Raw genomic sequence first — 13,414 nt, forward strand, 5'->3', positions numbered from 1 at the left:
AAAAATCCCTACCAGCCAAGTAACTTAAATGCTAATGAATATCAGTGGGTGATTTACAGCTAACAAAGTTCTTTTTTAATAAAGATACAGGTTTATAGCAAAAGTCAGTAGAAGCCTGGATACTTCAAGAAAAAATATTCAGGAAGTATGAATTTATCTTTTAACATCTGATTGCATTCTGTCAAAGAGGAAGCCCTTCTACCTGCCTATGGACATGGGATTTTAAATAGAAAAAAAAAATTGGTGACAGTTTTAGTCAATGAATCATCATCAATCAATATTTATTAAGCACCTACTATATGGCAGGCATAATGGGATATAAAAAGAGGAAGTTCCTCTGTCCTCAAGGAAACAACAAGCATAAAACAAGCAAAATAACAAACAAATATATACAAAGCAAACTACATATAGAATAAATAGGAAATCATTAATAGAGAGAAGACACTAGAATTGAGTGATTAGGAAAGGCTTCCTTAAAAGATAGGATTTTAGTTGAGAACTAAAGGAAACCAAGAAAGTCAGGAAGGGAAGTTAAAGAGGGAGAGTGTTCCAGACATAGGGGACAGTCAAAGAAAATCTCCCAGAACAGAGAGATGTACTATCCTCTTCAGTAACAGCTAGGAGGCCAGTGTCACTGGATCAGAGGGTACATGTAGGAGAAGTAAGGTATAAGAAAGCTGAAAAGATAAAAGGTGGGATCCAGGTTATGAAAAACTTTGTATGTCAAATGGACCATTTTGCATTTGATACTGGGAAGCCAGTAGAATTTATTGAGGAGGGAAGGATGACATTTTTGGACCTGCACTTTAGGAAAATCACTTTGGTGATTGACTGAAGAATGGATTAGAGCAGAGAGACAAGACAGGCTGACTTACTAGCAAGCTGTAGCAGTAGTCCAGTTGTGAGGTGTGATTTGAACCTAGATGTCTCTACCCCAAACCAGTGGCTTTTTCTATTAGATACAGTTCTTACCAAAAGCCAGTGGTTAAATCAAGAAAAATGTGTTTATCAAAAAATCATGAATTCATATCGAATTTGCTGATTGTTAATGTTCTTTAACTGTTTTATGTTTGTCTGTGTGAAAACACACTCTTCTCTCAGTACAGAAACAATCATTTCAAATCCCTGAGCTCCATACAGCAGAAAATAGTGTGACCTACCAAAAGGTCACTTTAGTTCCTGATCTACCTCCAAATTACTGCTTGAATTTGGGGAAATAACATAATTCTTCCATTTTGCCTCACTTTAGCCTCCATTTACATGAGTTACATTATCCACTGGTGTTAGATCAAAATTAATGATTCTTATGGTCTAAGATCCTCCTGAGTGGCATTGAGAGTACATTGATTGCATGAAATAAATTTGTCTGAAGCAATATTTTGCTGGGCACTCAAGGTACTATCTGCCTTAAAAAATGTCCCTGCCATATGGAAAAATATGTGTAATAAGGCAAAAAGAAGGAGAATTGAATTTATAATGTTATTCCTATGTGATCTCAGTAATACTGAGGTGAAGATTATAGAATTTTCTTTTAACACTCATTGTTTATTTTTAATAAATTTCATATTATTTTAAAAATTAGTATCACAAAGAAGAAGTTGGCTTGCAATCAAGAAATAAAAGACAGGGATAAATAGAAATTTTTTCTGGATGGAAAAAAACAAACAATAAAACTAAAGCTAAAAGGAATCTAAGATATTATCTAGTTCCAATTCCTTTCTTTTACAGAGGAAATATAGATCCAAAGTGTTGAAATGACTTGCTCAGGATCATCATACAAATAGAATTTTCATCTCAGGTTCTCTGACTCTAAAACCTCCAATATATTATTTTTTTTCCAATCTTATATAATATTTGCAAAAGTCCTTTGGAGGGTGGAATATATCATGAAATCTCCAAGTTGGAAAATGATAAACTCAACTGACAATTTAAAAAAAAAAAAGCTAAATGGGAGTAAGCAGTATAGGAAGAAGGCAAGAATGGATCTATAAATGGTAACCAAGCCTGAATGTGGACAAGTTTAAAGAGTCTCATTTAGGGAATACAAGAAACAGCATGAAATAGTGAATAGAGAGATTTGACCTTGGAATCTGGAAGGTTTGGGATTAATTTGTTTGGTTTTGATTTCTCATTCAAGTCATTTAACTTAACTTCTCCATGCCCTGGGCAAATATGTGAAACCATAGCTTTGCAGAACAGTTGACTATCTGTACTGGTAGAGAAAGTTTCCTGACCAATATCAATCAAGTCAGTCAATCAGTCAACAAGTAAGCATTTATTATATTCCAGACATTTTACTTGGTATTGAGGGGCAGAGAGAGTAATGGAAGGGGAAGAGAAATAGGGAAGTTAAAACTATATATTGCCTGCCTTCAGAGAACTTCACATTATGTTTAAAAAAAAATACAAGATGAGTGGAAGTGGAGAATCAGGGAAGGCTTCGTGTGAAGGGTGTCATGGGAAAGAATCTAAGTGATTCTTAGAGGCAGAGCTGAGTTAGAATGAGGGACAGCTAATGACAAGACACAGATAGAAAATGGATTTCTGTCGAGGAAAAGCAAGAAGATCAGTTTGGTTGAATTAAGAGTACAAGAAAGGAAAGGAAGAAGCATTTATTAAGAACGTTTTAATGAATCAAACAATATAATAGGTACTTTTCAGACATGATCTCATTTGATGGGAATATGTAAATAGTTTGGGATCATATTGTGAGAGGCTTTTATGTTGCCTCCATAAAAAGCTGCTTGAATTATAGTTTGCTTCATTTGTATATTTAAGATCTAGGAAGGGGAATTAAGTATTCTTTTTGACTGTTCCCTGAATACACTGATTTGATGTGTCACTAAGGCCAAAAAGCTAAAGGAATTAACATTATCAGGAAAGATTTCATACACAACAGAAACTATTCTCTCCTTAATATAATTTACTTCAACAAACATTTATTAAGCATCCACTATGAGCCAGAAAAATTTTGTGTCAGGCAATGGGGAAACAGCCAAAAATCATACATTTCTCACCCTCAAGAACTTGGTAGAAACAGAAATAGAACAGAATAAACATGAAATAATTTCAGAGACTATAACTTCCATTCAGTATCAATTCTTTGAGGATCACTCAAATCAACAAGCATTATTTAGACACTACAGCGTAGTAAGCACTGAAGAACACAAGGCAAGACAATTCCTACTTTCAAGAACTTGCTTCTATCATAGGGAAACAATATGCACCCAGATAAGCAAAAGCAAACCATATATAAAATAAATACAAGTAATTACTGGGTAGAAGCAGCACTATCAAGTTGGGGAAGACAGAAAAGGCCTCTTGTAGGAGGTTAATTGTAGCATCTGATCTGAGCCTCAAAGGGAGCTAGAGATCCAAACCAAAGGAAAAAAGAGCAAAATTATTCCAGACTGAAGGACAGCCTCAAGCAATATCAAAGCAAAGGAACATAATCGAGAGTGGGAGAAATGTGGATCCTGGAACAATATCTTAAATTGGAGTTGGAAAGTGAAGGGTTTTAAGTGGTGGAAGAATTTGTATTTTCCCTTGAGGTAGTAGGGAGCCCTTCCAGCTTCGAGAGCTAGGAAATGGCATAGTCACATTATTCTTTTAGAAATAGTAAATGAGTCACTGTGGGGAAGATGACTTAGTCAGGGAAAGGCTGAATACTGGAAGGCTTTTTAGAAAGGGGGCTATGGCAACAGTCCCAATAAAAGGTGATAAAGGCCTAAGTTAGGTTGCCTATGGTATAAGGTCGGAAAGATGACAGATGTGGAAGATGTTGTAGAGGTGAAAAATAAGAAAAGGCTAAGTTAGAGCTCAAGGCATTTCTACATTCCTAGAGTTCTTCAATACGTACTGGAGAAATGATGAAGATTCAGGGCCATTGTGTACCACCACTTATAATAGAATGTCTTCTGCCAAGTCACTGCCTGTTAAGGAGGACTTAATGGAACTTAAAACTTAATTCCAGGAAGGACTAACCTTAAAGTCAAGAAAACTTTGGATTTAATCCCTTTTCTGACATATATGTTCTAACATATATAACTGACTATGTTATGCTGAGCAAGTTATTTAAACTCTCAATGCTCTAGGCAACTCTAAGGCTGTAAGTTGCAGAAAAGTGGCAACCTGCACTGGAAAAGGAAGTTGACCTGTACCTATCCTTATTCTACTGTTGTAATGTAGAGCTAGCTCCAGTCCTCCAAGATTATGCCAGAGTAAGTTCTAGCATGTTCAACCAACTTGGAATGGCTTTGAATATAGAGTCTGAGCAAGAATCTATACCTGATGTCTGAAGAGCAGCTAGCTAAGTAATGAACTCATTACCAGTAAGTTGTAAACAGCATATTCTTTTGCTACAGAAATCCAATTGCTATTAAAGAGATATAGTCATTAAGAATAAAACTAGCTTTAAGGGGGTAGAACTTAATTTCTATATAAAATGGTTTTTGCCTAACCAATTAATGTTGATGTCAGAAAGAATATTTCAAAACATGTTCATTGGTGCTCCGATCAAAGAAAAAGTACTGAGCTCAATAGCTCATGAGTGTGAATCAATGTAGCATTTCATGCATTCTCAAAATACTTTTTTAAAAACGCTACTATTTTGGCCCTATTTGGGACATGCTAAGTGATATTATTAGTATATTTAACACATTTGCACAGCCTTTTCAAAGTTTACAAAATGATTTCTTTTCAGCACAGAAGCCTTATGATGCAGATAGTACAAAGTGCAAATAGCTCCATTTTATAAATGAAGCGATTCAAAACAAAGAGGTTAGGTTACTAGTCTATGGTTTCACAAATATTAATTGTTCAATCCAAGGGTCATATGTTAAATCTTCATTATTTGTTATTCTGGAAGGAGTAAGCCAACAGCTCAGTGCCATAGATATTCAAACTAAACCATAAGTATCAATAAATATAAGCTCTATAAATTGTGGGAAGGATTTGGGATAGGAAAGAATAAACCCCGGCCTTCATACTAGAGCCATGCAGATTTCTTTTTCCTTCACAGATTTACTGGACATGTCCCACAGAAGACGTGGATTATTTTGAGATGGAATTCTATGAACTTATTGTTTGTCCTTCCAATAGCATCCGGACAGAACTTTGTGGACACATACGAGATATAATGCAACAGAATCTGGAACTACATAATCTAACTCCTGGCACAGAATATCTATTTAAAGTTCGTGCAGTCAATGAAAATGGACCAGGAGAATGGAGCGATATATGTAAGGTACTGTGAGTGCTCTCTCTCTGCTGGCTTTCCTTATCCAGCTCCTTTTTCTAAGTTTTATGTGATTTACTTCCACTGGTCCTGGGACAGGAAGAGGTCTGTACTTTCAGCAAACTGAACAGGAGACCAGATAATTATTCCAAAATGATTGGATTGTTCCCATCTAAAAGACTTCTAAGTGATTTTAGTTATGATTCTCCCTTCAACCCTAGGCAAAAAATGCTGAATAGTAATTAAATATAAACTGTTTAGAGTGAGAAAGAACTTCAAAAACTCTTGTTTGACCTCTGCATTTCATACATGAAGAAAACAGGATCTAGGGAAATTTACATGAAAATAAATAATATGATTGAAAGGACAAAAAAGTCAGAATCTTCCTCCCGAGCTCTTTTTCAAATATTTACAAAATTTACGGAATCTCTCCCATTGAAAAGGGACAGTGAAGACTCTCTGGTCCAATTCATCTCTTAATTTTCAGATATTTCTAATTGTTATGAAATTGGTCCTTTCTTCACACTTTATTCCTCTGCATCTTTCACACAGTACTGTCTTCTGGTACCCAACTGTACTGAGTTATGTTCCTTCTTCATCAAAACAGCCCTTTAAACATTTAAAGACAACTTTCATGTCTTCTCATTAGACTTTTTCTTCTCCAGGCTGAAGATCCCCAACCCTTCAACTGATCCTTTCCAGGACATCTGTTCTAATCACCCACTTCTGAATATCCTGTAGGTTGTCAATTAACAAATCAGTAAATAAACATTAAGCACATACTATGTGCCAGAGACTATCCTAAGCCCTAAAGGATACAAAAAAGAAGCAAAAGTTAGTCCTAGACTTCAAGGGTATCTCCTAAAATGCTACCCCAGAACTGAATGCAATTCTCCAGATGTAGTCTGATCAAGGATGAGTTGAACAAGAGTATCCTCTTCCTCATCCTGAGCACTCTCTGCCTCTCCTAATAGCCTAAGACAGTGCTAGCTGTTTTGATTATTTTATTATCCTATGTCATTCTGAGTTCATGTGTAGTTTTTGCACACACATTCTTAGCCAGCCAAAGACTTGTGAAGTTGATGTTTAAGCCCAAGAGAACAATTTTACATGTATTTCTATTGAATTTCATCTTACTAGATTCAACTCATTTTTGATTGTTAATTCAACCCACTTACTTTTTAAACAAAAAATAATTTTAATTTTGTCATTCAAAGTATTGACTATTCTCCCCAGCTTTGTATTATCTAAAAATCTGATAGGTGTGCACCTATACATCTATCCAAATTACTGATTAAAATGTCAAATAGCAGAATAGTAAGGGCAGATCCCTGCTTCCTTAAAGATCTTAAAGATCTTCAGAGTTGACAGCCTGTTAATGACTTCTCTTGGGATTCAATCACTCAACCACTTCTGAATCCATTTAACAGCACTAGAATTTAGACCATATGTCTCTACCTTGTCCAGAAGGCACGCCTAACAGACGACTTGGCTGAAAATCCAGGTGTATGATATTCACAACATTGGCCTGATCTTCCAATAATGACAGTAATTCTGTCAGAAAAAAAATGTTCATCTGGCCTGATTATTTTTCTTGATGAAGTCATGCTAGTTCTTCCTTTTCCCTTCTAAATATTCATTTAAAAAATCTTCTTTTCACTCATTACAGAGTTTTTCCAGGAATCAAAGTCAAACTCACCAACACTGCAGTTGGTAGACTCTACTCTTTTTTACATTTTAAAAATCAGGTCAATATCTGCTACCTGATTTTTATTTTATATATATATATATATATATATAATATACATATATAATGTATAATAATTATGAATCATAATTATGTTATCATGTCAAACTGATATATTATTTGTGATCATGTGTATTTATTAATATAATAATTTATTATGTGATAATAATAATATATATTCCAGCACTCTGTGCACTATGATACCAAAAAACATGTTGTGAAAATTATCTCATTTTAATCTTCACAAAAACCCTGGGAGGTAGGTGGTGTGATGACCTTGTTTAGCTCTATCTCACTTAAATCCTGCACAAATGAAGACATCATCTTTGTGATATCATTAGTTTTCTTACATAATGAAGGATGAGCAACAACAACAGATGAAGAAACAGGTGCACAGAAGTTGTTCCTTTCTCAGAGTTTTACCTTTTTAAAAAATCTTTGTCATAAAGGATAGCTTACTGGGTAAGAGATGAGAGATGGAAACATTTGAAACTAATGTCATGTAAAAACAAAAGATAGCAATAAAAATATTTTAAAGGAAAAAAAAGAAAGTACCACCAATAATCTTAAATCACATAAAATTTACTAGCAAAAAAAATACATATATATTTGCCCTTTTCTAATCCTGCATCCCCTCTCACCCTTCCTTATCTTTCAAAGATCAGTGGCTGAAGCTCAACAATAAAATCATCCAATTCATTCCACTACCTTGGGATGTAATTCAGCTGGGTCTGGTGATTTAAAAAACATATTGTGCTCTTACCATCTTCTCACAGCTTCTATTCTAACTCCTTGTTAACCATTTTTGTTTTATCCTTTCCTGTCCAGAGATCACTCTCCCCTGCAGAGAAAACAAAAGCAAATGAAAGATTGAGTAGTTCTACCCTCTACAACTATTATTCTTTTACCTTCTTTGAGTTTACTTTAGGATCTAAAATTGCTGTATCTTAAAACCCTCTTTTGTTCTCCTTCATATTTGTCACTCATCTCAATTCATTCTGCTTTTACATGCTTCTAATACTATTCTTTTAAAATTCGATTAAAAAACACTATCCTTTTCTATTTGTCCTCTGATATCTATCCTTGCTTCCATTTTGTATATATATATTTTAAAATTTGAATTGGTCACGAGCTCTCATTTCACCATATTTATTACCCATACTTTATGCATGGCTACATATACAACATGTTTTTTTTTTAAGTTCTGACTTTTCTGAATACTATCTTAATTAATCACCTATCCTTTATACTCATAATCATCATTTTATTCATTACATTCATACAATTTTGATATCTGGCTTGGCAAATTTTCACATCCCCTTCCATATTCATTTTAATGCTCCCTTAATTTGATTCATAAGATGCTTGTGTTTTTATTACCTCTTGCTGGGTATACCCTATCTCTTCTGAAAAGTCCTTCATTCCTACAATTTAAGCTTTACTCCAGCCATCCAAATCCCATTCTCAAATACCTTTTCATCCCATTTTTTACTTCCTCAATATGTCTTTCTCTTATTAATCTTTTTTCATTCAATAATAGGTTGCAAATACCATCTACTTTCCCCAAAATCTTCAGGTTTTTTTCCCCGTAATAGTACAATTTTTAATGATGATTTCTATCTTCTTTTTGGTCACATTAATTATCCCAGAATAAGTACCATAAATAGGTAATGTGTAGACTGACAATTCTTAGGAACTCTCTGACTTGCCTTGAAAATATTCCCCAAGAAGGCTGACAAAATAAGGTTTTAGGATAGGGTATCTAGTAAGTTGGCCAATAAAACCAAACTCTGGCTTAACTTCAGTATTGAATTTTAAGATTAACAGTTGATAAAAGCTTTGGATTCTATAAACTCACCTCTTTATATATTTTTGTCATTTTATCTTTTTATTACTTTTGCATTTTTGAAAAACAGTAAGAGGAAAGAATTGTGTCCCCACGTAGGCTTAAATCATAGCATCCGTGCAGACTAGGTATGAAAGGCTTACTTACTAAGTTGAAGCTAATAGATAGAGATCTGCAAGAAAGGTAGACATTCAGGAAAGGAAAAGAGGTCAGCTATGATTTCTGGCCTCTTCCTATTTGCGAATATGTTCATATATGATACTTGAACACTCTATGTCACAACTCAAAAGTCTGATGATGGTTCAAGTCATAAAAGTACCTGTGCTTTTGTAAATGTGAGGAATTCCTTAAATTAACCTCATCAAAAGCATCTATAATCTGAGTAAATATTATAGATTAGCCAGGAGTACAGGGATATTTAGTGACTTGCTTAGTGTCACATAGCTATTAATATATTTCCTCTTGACTCAAAATCTAGCATTCTCTCTATCGGTTATGCTGTCTCTAAATATAAAAATGGTCCATATTGTTTTGTGTTGCTTAAGAAAACTCTATGGGGCAATTAAAGCCTTGCTTTACGCTGAAGTTACTGAAACTTACCCAAAGGAATCTATATTCTCAACAAGTGGATACTTTCTCCAGAAAAAAAAAAAAAGGTTCCTACTCATCCGTGCTGGCACCTTCTCAGTGGATCTTTTTCATTTCAGTGTTTACGTTCATTTTAGGAGTTTGGGTAGGATGAAGGAAAGGAGAAGCTTTCCAATGTGTTGGGACATTCTCCACTCTCTCCTGATGTTGATTGGATATTAGTGGAATAACCAAACTGTTAGAGAAACTTTAATTATTGCATGTTACCTCTAAAATAAAATACAAACTCTTTGACCCCTTAAAGGACTTAAAGTCCTTTAGAATCCATTGTAGCCTCTCTTTCCAGGATGATTGCACATTACTCATAGTTTAACAGCAATAAAGACATAAAACAAGAACTAGATAAACAACTTGGAAGGAATTCACAACTCTAGTGAAATGACCAACCACAGTTCCAAAGGAGTAATGGTGCTACCTATTTCTTGATTAAAAGGTAATAAACTTTAGATTCTGGATATTAGTAGAGATTTTATTCAGAGCTTATCACGTACAACCCCCTCACATTACAAATGAGGACTGGGGAAATCAAGTGACTTGTCCAAAGTAGCAGGGTCACATAGGTTATAAATGTCAGAACCAGTATTTGAACCCAAGCCCTCAGACTCCAGAATCAGTAATCTTTACATTTTAGTCAATCAGCGTCCTTGCTACATTCAATCTCCTGCTTCCATGCCTTTACACAAGTTATTCCCCATGCCAAGGGTGATTAATAAATACTTAATCTATTAATCTAGTCCTTAACTATAACCATGAAACCAACCCAACTTCTTTTTCAGTTATACCTTTCTCTGATATCCTTTCTTCCAAAGTTCCTTAGTTGTTGTATTTTGTATTTTGTACCCACCATGTTCCTTTCAATTGTTCTCTGAATGATAGTCATTTTTAATTCTTATATCATGATTTTTCATGGGGGTTCCAGCTTAAACAAATTTGGAATAGCTAATTGCTAAATATTCAGTGTGAACATCTATAATGTAGAAATTGGCAAATGCTACAATTCAGGGATTGATTTATTATTTTACTGATTGTCTAGCTCTAAAAAATGTAATGGAAAAAGACCCAAAAAAGGTAGAAAAATGTCAATGACAAAAAAATTCAGATTAGATTTAAAATTTGTCATGTTTACACTATTTTCAAATACCCAGTTGTTAGATATTTATCAGGACACCACTTTCCAGGACTCTTAGTGATATAAAACAGTTAGATCAGTTTGTTTTTTCTCAATTGTATTTTATTTTTCCAAATTTTTTCCAAATGCATGCAAAGATAGTTCAACATTCGTTTTTGTAAGAGTTTGTTTTCCAAATTTTTTCTTCCTCCCTTCTTTACTTTCCCCTCCCCAAGAAAGCAAGCAATTCAGTATTTGCATGTGCAATACTTTTAAATACATTTCCATATTTGTCATTTTGTACAAGAAAATTCAGACCAAAGTGTGAAAAATACACAAGGAAACAAAGGTGAAAATATTACACTTCAATCCACATTCAGTCTCCATAGCATTCTTTCTCCCTCTATTCCTCCTCTTGCTCTCTCTCTTTCTCTTTCTCTCTCTGAATGTAGATGGCATTTTCCATTACAAGTCTTTTGGAATTGGCTTGAATTACAACGTTGTTGAGAAAAGTCAAATCAACCAGAATTGATGATCAAATAAATTTGCTGTTGCTATATGTGATGTTCTATTGGTTCTGGTCATTTCACTCAGCATCAATTAAAATTAGGCTTTTCTGAAATCAGCCTGCTCATAATTTCTTATAGAATAATAATATTCTATTATATTCATATAGCATAACTCATTTAAACATTTCCCAATTCAAGTATATCCACTCAATTTCAAGTTCCTTGTCACTACAAAAAGGGCTACCACAAACATTTTTGCACGTGGGTCCTTTTCTCTCTTTTATGAAATCTTTGGAATATAAACCCCGTAGAAACACTACTGGATCAAAGGGTATGCACAATTTTATGTCTTTGAACATAATTCCAGATTGCTCTCCAGAATGGTTGGATCGTTTCACAACATCACCAACAATGCATTAGTGTCCCAGTTTTTCCACATCCCCACCAACATCTATCATTACCTTTTCCTGTCTAAGTCAATCTGAGAGGTATGAAGTGGTACCTCAGAGTTATATTAATTTTATTTATTTAATCAATTGTGATTTAGAGCATTTTCTCCTATGACTAGAAATGGTTTAAAATTTTTCATCTGAAAATTATTTGTTCATATTATTTGACCATTTATCAACTACAGAATGACTTGTATACTTATAAATTAGAATCAATTCAGTATGGCAGAAATGAGGCATTGATCCACATTTAACACTATATACCAAAATAGGATCAAAATGGGTTCATGATCTAGATGTAAAGAGTGATTTTATAAGCAAATTAGAAGAATATAGGATAGTTTACCTCTCAGAATTGTGGAGGAAGAAGCAATTTGTGACCAAAGAAAAACTAGAGATCATTGCTGATCACAAAATAGAAAATTTTGATTATATTAAGTTAAAAAGGTTTTGTATAAACAAGACAATGCAGACAAGATTAGAAAGGAACCAATAAACTGAGAAAACATTTTTACATTAAAAGGTTATGATAAAGGCCTCATTTCCAAAATATATAGAGAATTGACTCTAATTTCTAAGAAATCAAGCCATTCTCCAATTGATAAATGGTCAAAGAATATGAACAATTTTCAGATGAAGAAATTGAAACTATTTCTAGTCATATGAAAAGGTGCTCCAAATCATTATTGATCAGAGAAATGCAAAATAAGACAACTGTCAGATACCACTACACAGCTGTCAGATTGGCTAAGATGACAGGAAAAGATAGACAAATTTTGGAGGGGATGCCGGAAAACTGGGACACTGGTACATTGTTGGTAAAATTGTGAACAGATCCAATCATTCTGGAGAGCAGTTTGGAACTATACTCAAAAAGTTATCAAAATGCGCATATGCTTTGACTCAGCAGTGTTGCTACTGGGCTTATATCCCAAAGAGATCTTAAAGGAGGGAAAAGGACCTATATGCACAAGAATGTTTGTAACAGCTCTCCTTGTAGTGGCCAGAAACTGGAAACTGAGTGCATGCCCATTAATTGGAGAATGGCTGAATAAATTGTGGATATTATGGAATATTATTGTTCTGCAAGAAATGACCAGCGGGATGATTTTAGAGAGGCCTGGAGAGATTTACACAAACTGATGCTGAGTGAAATGAGCATAACCAGGAGATCATTATACATGGCAACAACAAGATTATACAATGATCAACTCTGATGGATGTGGCTCTCTTCAACAATGAAATGATTCAAACCAGTCCAATTTTCAGTAAAGAAGAGAGTCAGCTACACCCAGAGAGAGAACTATGGGAAATGAGTGTGGATCACAACATAGCATTTCTACTCTTTCTGTTGTTGTTTGCTTGCATTTTTGTTTTCCTTCTCAGGTTTTTTTTTCTTTCTTTCTTGTGCAGCAAGATAACTGTATAAATATTTATACATATATTGTATTTAACACATACTTTAACATATTTAACATGTATTGGACTACCTGCCATCTAGCGGAGGGAATGGGGGGAAGAAGGGGAAAAGTTGTAACGGAAGGTTTTGCAAGGGTCAGTGTCGAAAAATTACCCATGTATACATTTTGTATATTAAAAATCTATAATAATAATAATAATAATAACAACAACAACAAAGGCGAGTGTTGAAAATGTCTTTTAAAACTTTGAATCAGTTCTCTTAAATATTAGTTTTAAGAAAAAGATGCGTCTTTGTTAATGGGAAAAGTTTGAAGTCATTAAAATTATTCTACATTGTCCTAAAGGAAATCTAATACACTTTCTTTCAACTGTTTTAATTCTGGTACCAATTTGTTGTTCCCTTGTATTGTCCATTCATTGATAAACTCTATAGCATGTCCATCTCTTTG

The 13,414-nt window shown here is 34.1% G+C and overlaps 1 protein-coding gene across 2 annotated transcripts in view; it reads left to right on the forward strand.

Moving 5' to 3' along the window:
• Positions 1-13,414, forward strand: part of TRIM42 (tripartite motif containing 42) — a 54,185-nt gene that overhangs the window by 28,196 nt on the left and 12,575 nt on the right. Inside the window, exon 4 of one of the 2 annotated variants that reach the window (XR_007951929.1) lies at positions 5,101-5,245. Coding sequence is in view for 1 of the 2 variants with exons in the window: in XM_051985650.1 (XP_051841610.1) it covers positions 5,021-5,245 (225 nt within the window). In the remaining variant the exon portion in view is untranslated. Of the gene's footprint in view, positions 1-5,020; positions 5,246-13,414 lie in introns of both variants that reach the window. The other variant, XM_051985650.1, reaches the window with a different exon arrangement.

This window comes from Antechinus flavipes, chromosome 3, assembly GCF_016432865.1.
Source record: "Antechinus flavipes isolate AdamAnt ecotype Samford, QLD, Australia chromosome 3, AdamAnt_v2, whole genome shotgun sequence".
In the NCBI taxonomy this organism is placed as follows: domain Eukaryota; kingdom Metazoa; phylum Chordata; class Mammalia; order Dasyuromorphia; family Dasyuridae; genus Antechinus; species Antechinus flavipes.